General features: G+C 41.0%; 1 protein-coding gene across 1 annotated transcript in view; it reads right to left on the bottom strand.

Annotated features, from left to right (window-relative positions):
* Nucleotides 1-14,105, bottom strand: part of ryr2a (ryanodine receptor 2a (cardiac)) — a gene marked incomplete at both ends in the record, with an annotated part of 147,965 nt that overhangs the window by 15,036 nt on the left and 118,824 nt on the right. The window contains 9 exons of the mRNA XM_084485587.1: nucleotides 311-465; nucleotides 699-857; nucleotides 1,187-1,268; nucleotides 1,881-1,985; nucleotides 2,559-2,687; nucleotides 3,391-3,479; nucleotides 4,075-4,155; nucleotides 7,783-7,800; nucleotides 12,775-12,848. Of these exons, the coding sequence (XP_084341713.1) occupies nucleotides 311-465; nucleotides 699-857; nucleotides 1,187-1,268; nucleotides 1,881-1,985; nucleotides 2,559-2,687; nucleotides 3,391-3,479; nucleotides 4,075-4,155; nucleotides 7,783-7,800; nucleotides 12,775-12,848 (892 nt within the window). The remainder of the gene's footprint in view (nucleotides 1-310; nucleotides 466-698; nucleotides 858-1,186; nucleotides 1,269-1,880; nucleotides 1,986-2,558; nucleotides 2,688-3,390; nucleotides 3,480-4,074; nucleotides 4,156-7,782; nucleotides 7,801-12,774; nucleotides 12,849-14,105) is intronic.

The raw sequence follows: 14,105 nt of genomic DNA, 5'->3' as shown, positions 1-14,105 counted from the left end.
ACAAGCAGAAATATCACCGTGATATTTTGTTTCTCAGCCGTTTCAATAAGTCTCTTTCCAGGTGAAATACAGTCCCTGAAGTGTTTTATTTTCCCTAAGCAGCTCAGGTAGCCACATACGGCATCATATCGCTTCTCACTGCGACGATTTCAAAGGCCCAGTTTCTGAACTACATCTTGTGATTTCGTTTCAAACAGCCATCAGTTGCAAGCAGTCTTGTCACAAATGTCTGATCTGAGCTGGGATTTAGAAATGAGTGTGAAATGTACTAGCTATGGATAGTAGCAATATACTATATATCCTAATATACCTTGGCCGGCTCGTGGAAGCGCTCAACAAACTCCTCGTAGTCCAGCAGTTCGTTTTCGTCCGTCTCGGCACAGGAGAGGAGGAACTCCGTCTCCGACTGGGTGTAGTGCTTGTGGCTCTCCATGGCTTTATGGAAGTCCCTCTTGGAGATCACGCCTGCAGGCCAACACATAAACATTTAGCTTTCCATCCACCAATCGGCAGGGTCCACTGCCTCAGCCTAATCTAGATGTTGCCTTTTGTAACTCCTGCCTAGTCTAACTCTTGCCCAGTCTACACCCAGGCAGGATCCCCCTCCTCGCCTTTCCAGTCCAGGATCTAGCATAGTCTAACTCCTGCGTAGTCTAACTCCAGCCCAGTCAAGACCGTGGCAGGATCTCCCTCCTTGCCTTTGCCGTCCAGATCGTACTCCTTGAAGGCATCCGAGGAGGTCAGGTCTTTGAGTTTGAGGAACATGTCGAAGAACTTGAGGATCATCTCCACGTTGTTGGAGGATTCCACCAGCATGTCCACCATCTGCTTGCCGATGGTGCCGTTTACCACGTTACCTTAAGGGTGGGGCCGGAGAACACGTGACAAGACTGAGATCCAGGAGCAGAATAAATCAATATTATAGAGAGCGTGTGCTGACAGTGTTGGCCCTGAGACAGGTTGGAAACAAGGACAGAATCACAAAGTGTACTCATAGTGGGAAAAATCATCTTCACAATAAACCTTTTGAACACTAGCATTTATTCACCACTTTCACCCATAAATGAAAAGACAATTCATTTCGACATTATGCATTTTCTGACATTGCCTGTGGAGCACATGTAATGGCTTGTTGACATGGCGTAAGTATTTTCAGACCTTATTTCCTGATTATTTTCAGACCTACCCTCAAGCATAGAGAGCAGCATGACCACCATGTCCTTCTGGAGGTCCATCAGCTCCTTCAGTAACTCTATCTGACTAGAGTCCTGCAAGGAGACAGTCACAGTTTATGCCCTCAGTCGGCCGGACATTCAAACCCATCAGATAATCGTACAAATGTCTCATAGGGAGGGAAATTAAAAGAGGCCCTTAATTCACTTGAGAAATGTGTGCTTGGAGTTTTCTTGATGTTGTGTGCTTATCAATAGACATTTTCACCATGTGAATGAGGCTACAGTTCAGGTTTGTCAGAGGCTCAATGGGATAATGCCTTGTACTGGTGATCCTTGGGTTGAGAGTTTGAATCCCGGTTAGAGCATTATGGAGAAGCTGAACATGACATTCGATTTGAACATCTTCATCAACATCTTTCCTTCATAATTATGTCATATTTATATCTTCCATATATATCTTCCATTAGTGTGTTCTTGACTTTTCATTTTGCTCTGACCCTGTTAATCAACGCTTGCGGTTATATTTCTTTTTAAATCTTGTTCTCTTGTATTCTATTTTCTTCTCCCTCTCTTTCCAGCTCTATAATCTTACCTCCAGCCCCTTTACCCCGCTCTAACGTCCCCTGGGGTTGACATGTTGGCTCTTTTCACAGACTGAGCCTATGCATGGTGACAAGACTCCCTGCACCTCACACTTGAACCAACCTGAGACAGTTTCATCTGCATATGAGCGAAGACATGCAGGAAGCCCACCACCGCGTCCCACAGGCGGCTGTGGGCCAGACTCTGCTGGTTCCCTGTGCACGGGCCCTGTATGGAGACAGGTCAACATGTACACACGCGTTAAGACGTCTTTCAGCCAATAGAAGAAGGAGCCTTCCGGAAGGCGGAAGATGTGGCAGAAATTGGTGCCTCACCTAGTAGCATGCATCTTGGAGGGGGGGGGGGGACATGCTAACGTGCTTTTGCATTAACACTGTTTGCGTATTGATTGATTAAGACTTTGCTATTTTCTACAAAGCCTAGCAACATTTGTAGTTATGAGTACTAAGTATAAAAACATTTATTAACAAACAACATTTTCTTCAGCATTAAATTGTAGGTTAAAGTTGAAGGACAAAGTAAAGAGAATTCTTCAATATAATTCCCAACATTATATTCTCTAGGGTTATATTTGACTTGCCTTTGAAAACACATATGGGCTTTGGTTTAAACCCCTTTCCTATAATCTGTCACTTTGTCCCATAATAACTCAATAAGGCACCTATATGGCAAGCTTGTATTCCCACAGTGCATCAAAGTGCCTCCCAACTGATCTTGTAAGAATCTAAAGCGATGGATCAGAATCAGAGCTCCTCTCCTGATCCCAGGGGAGGGACTCACCTGGATGTACTCCGTCAGAGTGTTGAACACCTGCTTGGCTACGTTGATAGCCTTGGAGAAGTTCCTCTGTCCCTGCTCGTCGATCACCTCCTTCCCGGAGTAGTACCAGTAGAAGTCGCTGATGGACTCCTAAAGCCCCGTGAGGAGGATGGTCGCCAGGACAGAAGATGAGAGGTGGACACGTCAACGTTATGCCACGCTCACACAACAGGATCTTTACATCTTTCAAAATGGTGGAGGAATGGAAGAATAGTGTGAGGAGCGAGGACATTAGAAGGGATGGGATGTTTTCTGGGTTGCTCAGTTTCAAAATCTTGCTCAGGCCTCCCTCCAAAGCAACTCCCTCATTCTTCTGTGACTAGCCTGCTAGCTTAGCAATAGCTCTGCTCAGTGTGGTGTTGGAAGACTCAGAGTAAACGACTGGACAGGCTTAGTAGAGGCCTGCGGCAGACTTATTTATACCATTTAATTTGTTGATTGCTGTCGAAATGTAAAGAGAATTTCAATGATGAGTGAAGCACCAGGGGGCGGGACTGACCTGTACTCTGAGGAGGAAGTAGCACCAGAGGGCGGGACTGACCTGTACTCTGAGGAGGAAGTAGCACCAGGGGGCGGGACTGACCAGTACTCTGAGGAGGAAGTAGCACCAGGGGGCGGGACTGACCTGTACTCTGAGGAGGAAGTAGCACCAGGGGGCGGGACTGACCTGTACTCTGAGGAGGAAGTAGCCCCTGGGGGCGGGACTTACCTGTACTCTGAGGAGGAAGTAGCACCAGGGGGCGGGACTGACCTGTACTCTGAGGAGGAAGTAGCCCCTGGGGGCGGGACTTACCTGTACTCTGAGGAGGTAGTCTACAGTGGAGATAATTATGTTGACGGTCGTGTTGTTCCCTGTCTGGGTTCGAAGGTAGTTCTGGAAATCTGACAACCACAAGGTGTATATTCTGTGTAAACATAACAATAAATGCATACTAAAAACAGATTAATCAACACTATCCAAATTAGTTGCTTGTTGTATATTTTTTAAATTACAATGAATCACAACATCCAAAATATAAGTTCTGAAATAAATGAAGCTGAATTGGTTTCTACACACATTATTTAAGAAGAAATTAACCACTCCCTGCTGTTCTGTTACTGGAACATAATGTACGACGTGGCTAAGGTGGTTAAAATTTGTTATTTTGTCTATATCACAGTTGATTAGATATTAGTTACTAATCAATAATATTATACTTATTTTCGCATTAATTTGAAATAGTCTTAGTCTGCAATGCTTTAAGCAAATATAAAAAATATATTTTGCTTTGTCAAGCAAATATCTGGTCAATAGTTTGAGTTGACTGAATTTAAAGTGAAGTGATTTAGAACTGTTAAATACAGTTTTTATAGTTCTAAGTCATTTTTTTATTTTAGTTATTTTGGGTGTGCAAGATAATGCACACCCTTGAAACTTGAGTGACCTCAGAATCGTTCCACAATGCTGTGGTATCAGAGGGGCTAAGTTGCCAGTTACCAGAGTTATGTCCTTCACAGAGGAGCTGAAGGAAGCGGAACAGGTCACAGGTGAACTCATCATCCTGCATCACCTTTTCACCTGGCCGCAGATAAAAGGACAAGCACACATACAGGCACACACACAGGCGCACGCACACACACAACACACACACACACACACACACACACACGCGCGCACACACAGATACATACATACACACACTCACACACACATCCATTTTTCAGTTCTCCCAAACATACATTTACCAAAATGTAGTACACATTTACACACATTCAACATTCAAACCCAAGACACACAGATCCAAAAAAAGGGAGAATAGCAAAAAGGAAAGCATAGAGAAAGACGGACAGACATGGAGAGATGAAAAGAAAGAAAGATTACGTTAAAAAGAGATGCGTTTTATAACAAAGCAATCCCCACCTCTTAAGTATGTTAATAAGGGTATAGTGTATCGCTGACATAAAACACCAAAACAAACAATATAGAAGATGCACAACCTCTCCCTTTCCATCTTCCTGTGATGAGATCAACCACAGCACACAGACACAAAACACACCTTTTCCACCAAAAAGTTGAATGTATCGAAGCGGCGGCGTTATGGCGTAGGATTTGTGAAACGCCATGCTCGGAGTTCAGCCATTTTGGGGAGTTTTTGTCCAATGTACATGTATATGTATGTTTGTGTATCAATAATGGTTTAACCAGGGGTCAACGCTGCAGTTGATCAGGCTGGTGAAGGAACACATTGAAAACCATGTTTTCACGGAAACCGGCAGGTGGGAATAGAAGTGGACACAGAAGCAACCACAAAACAGGACAGTAAACTGGATACAACCGGATGCAGCTGAGGAAAAATTACAGTTGGAAAACAAGTCTGAAAGCCACTTTATTTCTTGGCAAAATAAATCTGAAAGAATTCTATATAAAATATAATAATTCTAAATATAATAATTGAATAAAACAACTCTTCCGTAAATGAAGAAAAACGTAAAAAAAATATTACCATATTATATTAAAGTCGCAATGTGAAACGTATAACCAACTTGCAGCTTAAAATTTACGGAGACACATCTGTCGTCGATGCTTATCAATAGTGATCTCAATAAAGTTATCAATAAGGGATAAATTATACAAATACAAAGTGGTCGCCAGCCTTTGCCTCTCTCTATGTTTTTTTACAACCATTTTACTATTGACGCTCCAAGATCCCTCCCACTCAGCCACCCAGCCAGATGAGCGTTGGCACAGCTGGTCAGAGTGGACAGAACAGCCAATCAGAATGGGTGGAACATTTTTTTTAATTATTATTTCTTTTTGAGAGTCTCCCGCCCTCTAACTGGGGGGGGGCCTCAATCTTACCCACTGCGTCTTTAACATGATGAGGTAATGCTATTTCCTCCAGTTATCATCATCAGTTATCAAGTTTTCAGAAAGAAATCAAAGGTAAATAAAAAATAATTAATTTGATATAATCTAATTACAAATAAACCAAAACATTTTCAGGCTTCTTACTTACAATGGTTAACCAGAGGATGATATGTTGTATTACAGATTTGTATTTGTATGATTATTATTATCAGAATTACTGCACTAGTATTACAATTAGTACCATTATTACTATAAACTACACATACAGTAATTGACACATATTTTAGAACCAGTCAAAATCTCCTCTGGTCCATCCACATAAACAATCACTTAAGATTAGATCCTTTCAGATCAGATTGGTAGTGATTAAATTATGTGTAATAGTGAAGGAAAAACAACCCATAATTGCACCCCACAGTGCAAGTAAACACTGGCTTGTAGTGCTGTAATGCTATTGAGATGAATGAGAGGTCTATGAGGGTAGTTTATCACTATGGATGCAATAACAGGACTGTGTTGAGAAACCTAAATAGTTACCTCATACATGTCCTACAACATGGCCAGTAACCATGGTGACTATGACAAGAGACCTGATTGTGATTAGTTAAACTGATTAATTAGCAGCCTATAGCCATCAACGATCAGTCTCGGTGTGAAATAAAAAAATGTTTGCTTTTTGGCAAAAAATTGATTGTGTTGTATGCCCCATGATTTATTATTGTTTTGTTGACTCAACAAGCAATCACGCTCAATGTAAAATGACCTTTAGAAAGAACTCCTAAAATGTGAATATTTAAATGGAATAACACAAAACAATGACAGAGTACATTCAAATAATAAGAACTATATAAATTGCATATTTAAGGCGTCATGAGGGCAAGGGCAAAATCATTATAGACTTTTCCACTTAACCAAGTTGGCATGCATTGATGTGTGACCCACAGCCTGTCACAGCTGGATCAAAGATCCTTGTCGCGATGCAGAGACACAATGCAGATCTTCACGGAACTGCCAGCTTTTATAATCCCCCACAGTGTACACAAGGGGGCAGCCAAGTGTTTCCAACCTCAAATGTCCATGAATGGACGAGCATCATGAGGGTCTGCTCTGTGGTACACGGCTACCCTCCACATCGTGGAAGGCATTTGGTGCATCACAATCACTGAAAGTAACGTGTTGGGATTTCGCCTGGGGCATCCATTACATTTTTGTCATGTTCCCTGCTTGACCAATCAGTGATGATCTGACGCAAACCTCCGCAGAGACGGGCCACTCGTTGCTGACCTCTGCATGCCTCAGTCTTCAAGCCCGTGAGCAGTAGCTTTAAACACAGAATCAGACCTTGGTTTGTTGGCAGTATGGAGAAAACTAGCGAGCCAGCAGGGCACTTTGTATGCTCGTACCTTGTTTGGCAGAACAAAGATTTAGTTTCTTGAATATTGTTGTTTGGTGAATACTACACTGCCCCCTAGTGAACATATGTATGTTGGTAGACATGTAACAAGCTCCCGTATTCGAATACACTAACAGGTGCAGGAACATGTTTCAGTCTCAGAAGATTTAGAGAATGCATCGTATACCCCCCCTCCCCTCCCTTCACCAACGGAGGAGCCGCGGAACACAATGATTTGAGAGAGAGAGAGAGAGAGAGAGAGAGAGAGAGAGAGAGAGAGAGAGAGAGAGAGAGAGAGAGAGAGAGAGAGAGACGAAGATGAACACAGGGATAAAGACAAGGAGAATCTAGGAAAAGCTTCTTTTTTTTTAACACATTGCGAGCTGTATTACATAGTAATACATTAAACTGCATTCTAATCAATATTACCGTGTGTGGTTCATCAGAAGCTCAATGCAATTGTTACACACAATAAATATTCCTAAATAATATATAAGAATACACACTAAAATCCACTACGGCTCATCTTTGCCAACCTTTGATGAAGCAGAATCCTGTGCACATTCTGTGATGCATGTCTTTGTGTTGACGGGATTTGAGTGGACAAGATAAGTTAAAATAAGTTGTCCTTCCTTGGTTTCTCATCAAATGAGGTGAAAATGGTCCGTATATCTAAAGGTTGATAGTTGCGTAACATGGGACACGACACAATTTGGCACAAGAGAACAAAATCGCTAGAAAGGGTGAAGAAAAAAAAACAAAAGAACAGGACTATGACATAAAAATGCACAGGTCAGCTACACCCTGGAAAAAAGCAACCAATACAATGGGGTGAGACGCCATCAGATGTGGAGTACAAAGCAAGATATAGACCATGTTGAGAGGAGCTGGACAGAACTGACACCACCAACAGACAACGACCATATGGCAGAGGGCATAATTACCACGCTCAGAGGTGATGGCTGAGGAGGGGGAGACAGAAAACAGCAAAAAGGCAAAGAAAGGGAACAGAAGAAAAGCCAGTAGTCAAATAGAGATTTAAAAACCTCCCAACGGATTTAAAAAATGTAAATAATTCTTACAAATCAACTATATAAAAAATAATTGATATAAAAACTGGTAGCATTTTATAACAAATTCCCTTAGCAAGCCAGATGATGATGTATCAACATTATTAACTTTATTAACTTATTTTTTAGCATTACACCATAAACTGCGAATAACTTATTTAGTATCCAAGAATTATTTGACAAATCATAAATAATCATAGAAATTGACAACCAAAACCCAGATATTGAAGGTCCATCTGCCAGTATAAGCAAATGCTGAATATATATATCTTTTTTTACTATTGTCACAAATCTTGACATTGATTATGAACAAATAATATGAATATGAATATAATGAATATTACTAGTGCTGGGCAAGTTAACGCGTTAATTATACGTTAACGCAATCATATTTTAACACGATTAAAGAAATAGTTCACTGGTGGACATATGAAGGTTTTATGAAGTAAATAATTATATGTATTATAAATGTGCAAAAAAAATTGAAATCGGTTCATCCTAGCCTGAGAAAAGGCAGAAAGAGTGTTTTTATGGTCTCTCTGGCTCATCCTCCAACTACCACGATGCATTGCGCTCGCTGCCCCGCCCGCCTGTTTCGGTTTGGAGGGGGGAGGACCACGAGTGGTTGCGCTAGTGGTCACGGCCGCGAGCACACGTTGTGTAAACATATCCCCGTGATACGTTGACTAGTTTAGACTTGCTCTCGTTTTTTCAAACGCAAAAATGCCCAGTAGTTGTTTGGTACCCGGTTGCACCGAAAAGTCTAGGAAGGGACAGAAAGTAAGTTTTCATGTTTTGCGGGCGATAAACAACCCCACAATTGGAGAAGACGTCGGTATCGAAATGATAAAAGGTAAAACGATATGCAGTCTCCATTTCAAACTGGAGGATTATGATAGAAATTATCTGTCCGTCTTCGCTGTGGGCCCGTTCCCAGATGACGAACAGGCCAATGCTTCTAATGCACCTCCCGCAGCAAAACGCACTCGCCTACAGGTAACACTGTCGTAATTTTCTACTATATTTCTGTTTACCAAGTACACAATAATAGCTGCTATTGGGGCAAATTGCTAAAATTGTTCAAAAACAAAGTAAAGCAGATTTGTTTTTCGCTGTTATAATCGTGTGTTCTCGAGGCTATCTGTGTTATCTTTTATATTAAAGCATTTGTTTTTAATCTTATCTTTGTAATGTTGATATATTGGATCATTTTCCTTTGTGAATAAAATCTTATATCTATATATATATTTTTACCACCTTACCTTGGACTCCTGTATAAACCCATGTTCACCATAACAAACTTGTGGGTGGGACACTGCAATAATTATTTAAATTTTACCTTCAGATTACCTTTTTTCCATATGTTTTTTTAAAACTACAATTTATGTGGTATAAATCACGAAGATGCAAAGTAGGTTCAGCATACAGCAGTTCAGCATACTACATCATGTATGAATGTAGCAAGAATAGAAAAAAAAAATGCTAACTTTGCACAAGCATATCTCGTAACCGGTTTGACCTACACTCATGAAACTTTGTTCACCCATGCATATCCTCATGCTGAACAAATATGCCTCAAGAACCTATGACTTCCGGTTCCCAGATGACTTTGACAAAAATCCTTTCCCATATCATCTATGGACCATTATCTTCAATCTGACATGAAGATTAGTCTGTACAATAAAATTTAAAGCACCCAGGAGCCATTGACTTCTAAAAGGGGCGTGGTTTAAAACACAAAAATAGTTAATTGCTCATATCAACATCAAGTTGAACTCCTATGATGTTGACCCCAATACAAAAGTTGTTCATAATCAAATTCTGAACAAGTTAAAGTCAACATATTTTCAAATAGGGCGTGGCATCGAAATGGGAGTGGCCTGTCACTAAAATCACCACAGATCATAGACGCAATGTTTGATTTAAGTGGGACAGACTTAGTGGCCGTTGGGGCCCAAAGTTCCAACTGCTCAAGTGAAATGAAGTCGATTGTAAAAACAACATGGCCGCCATAGGCTAAAAATCGTCAAATTTGAACAAACTTCCACTCTGCGGAGACCGTAATAGTTATGAATATGAAATTCACAGGACACGTGTAGACTGGTGCCTGTAGCTCACATACCAAAAATCGTGTTTGTCATGTTTGTAGCGCCCCCTACAGGATCTTTAAAAAGCAGCCCCTGCGCCACGTTTCACCAATATGTATGAAACTCGGTAGGCACGTACAACGTGACAATACCTACAGAATAGCCTCTTGGACCCATGCCCCAAAACTTGGTCGGTAGGGTTAGGGTTAGGTTTGATGGTTTATTGGTCGGTAGGGTTAAGGTTAGGTTTGATGGTTTATTGGTCGGTAGGGTTAGGGTTAGGTTTGATGGTTTATTGGTTGGCTTATGCTTGGCACCTTAAATGCTGCTTGCAGCTTTCATTTAGATTATTTTTTGTACAGGCTAGAAGGGAAAAAAGTGCTTGAAGTGTACATATACCAATGTAGGTATTCCTTATTTTATTTTATTGGTTTATTTAAGACAGGGACCATGTACAAGGTTCATTAATTACGTGGAGCAAAAAGATGGCTTGTACCAGATTATAGCTAAAAGCTCATTTCCATCTGCAGTCCCTGGAAGATAACAAACACATAATACATTTTGGTGAAGTCTTTTCAGGAGGAAGCACCAATATCAATGTCTGTAGATTAAATATGTTAAGGTTTCAATACTAGTTCAAAAACTAGTAATTCCCATAGTGCTGGCACACATCTGTATTATTAAGTTCAGTTTGGGGTTACATACTGTTGAAGAAGGTCTAATGTTTTTGTGGAATATATTTATATATAGGGTCAAATCATAATACAAACATATGGTTATGGCCCACACAGAAAATAAACAGAAACTGGTGGTACATAGTAAGAGGAAACCTTAATCATAATCGTAAATCATTGGATTCATCTTGAGTGGATTCCAAGATGGGTGGTTTGGTTATGCCAGAGAAGTGCCAGAAGATGAGGAAGGATGGCTCACTGTCTTTATTCTAATACAGTTGACAACTAGGCGTGTAGGTCCAAGTCACATAAAAGTTTCAGCTGCACCACGTGGATGTGGCAATCATCATGTTGGGCAAATTACCAAAATGGCTTGCGTTTGCCCAGCTTATCATCTTCTGTACGGTAACCACTGGCTTGCACATTGTTGTTACCACAGGGGAACATTTCATTTTCGCTACCAACTTGTTAAATATTTGATACAAGATAACTTTACACAATGATTACACTGTGTGATATATGAATGGTCTTGACAATATCCTGTAAAGAAAACAGGGATGGATGTGACCCAGACATAATCAAATAAACACTGAGTGGTCCATCCTATACACCATAAGATGGTGTGTATCCTGCAAACTATTTAGTTAGGCTTTAGAGACGGAAGGAAAGAACGATGTAGTACTTCACATAAGCCTGACTTCAAACAACTCCAAATCTGGATGTTTTAGGACTAGGATTACCGCGGTTCAATCAACCAGTAAGTAGACTTTAGAGAGACTATTGGAAACCATGTTTCCAATAGTCCGTCAATGCACTTATCTGTCCATTCTGATTTTTTGTATTTACTTACATCCCTAATGTATCTATACACAATTAACCCAAAGCCAATAAGATCACAAACAAAGTATCTCAGAAGCAACAAGGTGGTAAAATCCTGTGAGCTTAAACAAAGACCCCGTGTTACGCCGCCATTTGGACTCTGTTCATCTGAAGCTGGTTGTGAGATCGCCATGCAAACAGTGAGGTTATGTTCATCTAAACAGACGGGAACCAGCTCCATACGGTCTAGCTGGACTCGTCAGCCTGAACCGTGAAGGTGCATTCAGAGTGTCCAAACACAGGCTGAGGTGATTGTGAGTGAGATGTGGCATTCCTGCATCACATTACTTTTTAAATCAAGACACAATCATGGATAATATCAAACCAGAAGTTTAATTCCATCAAGACCAAAAACTGTATCAGACAATGCACAAACTAGGGGGTAAAAGTATGAATGAATGAATCGTCGTAAAGCCGCCCAGCACCATTCCCTAACCCTCCGGACTATAAGGTGCACCGCTGAGTCTTTCTAGGCTGTGATGTAGACGGACATCGTGATGCTTAGTGCAGACAATACCAGTAAGTAGACTTTAGAGATGCAGGAACAATCATGAGGTGAAGACCTTAGATGATTAATGATGATGAAGACAATGCTCAAAAGCTAGAGATGCCAAATGTCTACTATGTTAGACATTTGGCATTGTATAAAGAATTGAATCATCATTTGATAGTGATAACCCATTTAATGGATTGTGTAATTTCATCTATAGAATTTACTTTTGTGCAAATATATATATCATTTGGCAAACACAAACACTGCAATGAATTCAAGTTGCTTTAAGCCATATGGACAGCCATGTTAAAAAGACCCACAATTGCTTAATCACAGTAAAAAATAGAAGGCAAATAATAACTGTAATAGTAAATGCATCCAAATGTCACAATATATAAATCACTCAGTGAGTTTTGGCTTCCAAAATGAGCTGGTTGAGTGAGTGATAAAAAACGTAAAGATGAAGGCTGCAATGAGGTTCAGATCAGTATACTAGGAGCAGTATGTTTGGGATTCATAAATACGTTAGTAGAGCATAGGAAGAAAAACATAATTACTAATAACGCAGCCTTTTTCAGCATAATCCTGTAATGTGTCAGACGAATACCATGCATTCTTGTGGTACTGTGTGCATCAAAGGTATTTCAACAGGTTGGTCAGCATGAGTGGTGTTTCCTGGCTGGCTTTGGGATGACTTTATGAGCTAAATACACCGGACTATGCTGTAGCCTACCTGATCCTTCCTCTGTCACCATGCCCAGTCCCTCCGCCTTGTTCTGCCTCTCGAACGCATTCAGATCCAGAACGCTGAAACACACCACAAAGTCTGAGCATGTCCCTTTCTGTTTACATGTTTACCGGGAAAGTTGTTGACACAAAAACAAACAGCCATCATGGGAAGAAAAGCTACAATCCTGTTGTGGTGTTACCTCCATTGGTTTTGAATAAGCCACTATTCGGAAGACACAGGAAATCATTCAAAGTGTGTTGCCCTCACATGAACAGGAGCTAGGCTACTGTCACTCTGCAAGTGACGCTGTTCCTAAAATTAGACTGCAATTTTGTGTTTTTAGCGAGGAACTTCAATATCACAACGAAGGGACAACGGCAGAAAGTGTATGTGCTTGGAACTCCATCTGGGCAGCAGTGGCTTGTTGACGGCCACGTCTGAGAGAGGGTTATGCTTCTCTGACACTTCTACACACTCTCGGTAGCGCTATTATATGTTAAAGTATAACACTACGTGAGTGGCACATTTGATATACAATATCCCTCTTTATAATGCTCATAAATGACGGTACTAGCTTAAAAAAAGAAATCTCAAAAATGGTGTGGGACGTAGCCATGGGGATAAAGCATACCCTCTCCTTCCTTGAAGTTTCAAAATCTCAGTGTTGGAATTTGAGCTGAAACAGTGGGTTCCCTTACTCTGTAAATGATGGTGATGGTTTTCCAGGCTGACCCTGTTAGATGACACCCTCTGTCTGTTGCACAAGGCTCCTCCAACAACTCATTCTACATGTTTCAGTCGGTTGTACCATGAGCCACTCACTCTCCACCCAGTGGGTGGTGGTGCATCAGCCACATTCATATCCATGCTGTTAGGATTCAGGGGCCATGTGCCCTAGCGAACACCTATGTCGTCTATTGGTATGTACAATTTAGAACCAGACTTAATTGGGTGAAATTATTGTAACCAAGACTGGAAAACACTATGGATCTGCCCACGCATATCTAGAACAAAAGTCTATGCTTTGCTGTCTGTCTCTGAAGGAATTTGTCTTGTGAAGAAACAAAGGGCATCTCAACTGGTACCAGGGAACAGGCTCATGTCTGTTGAGACGCCTTGGACATAGCTGCTAGGCTATGCTATTCAGGTAAAAGTTACACTGGAAGAACAACTCTGTTGTCAACTCTGCTGTCACTACAGACTGACAGCACTCACCCCGTGTGGCTACCACTATGTTGCTATGTAGTTTCTGGTGAAACTTGAGTAAAAGTAGATCATAAAGACATAAACGGATGGGGGTTCCATGGCTATATAGTCAGTAAAGGCCCGATCCA

Source organism: Micromesistius poutassou (assembly GCF_964030765.1).
Source record: "Micromesistius poutassou genome assembly, chromosome: 21".
NCBI lineage: Eukaryota > Metazoa > Chordata > Actinopteri > Gadiformes > Gadidae > Micromesistius > Micromesistius poutassou.
The sequence above is the reverse complement of the archived record's forward strand: the minus strand, read 5'-3'. Positions and strand labels throughout refer to the sequence as shown.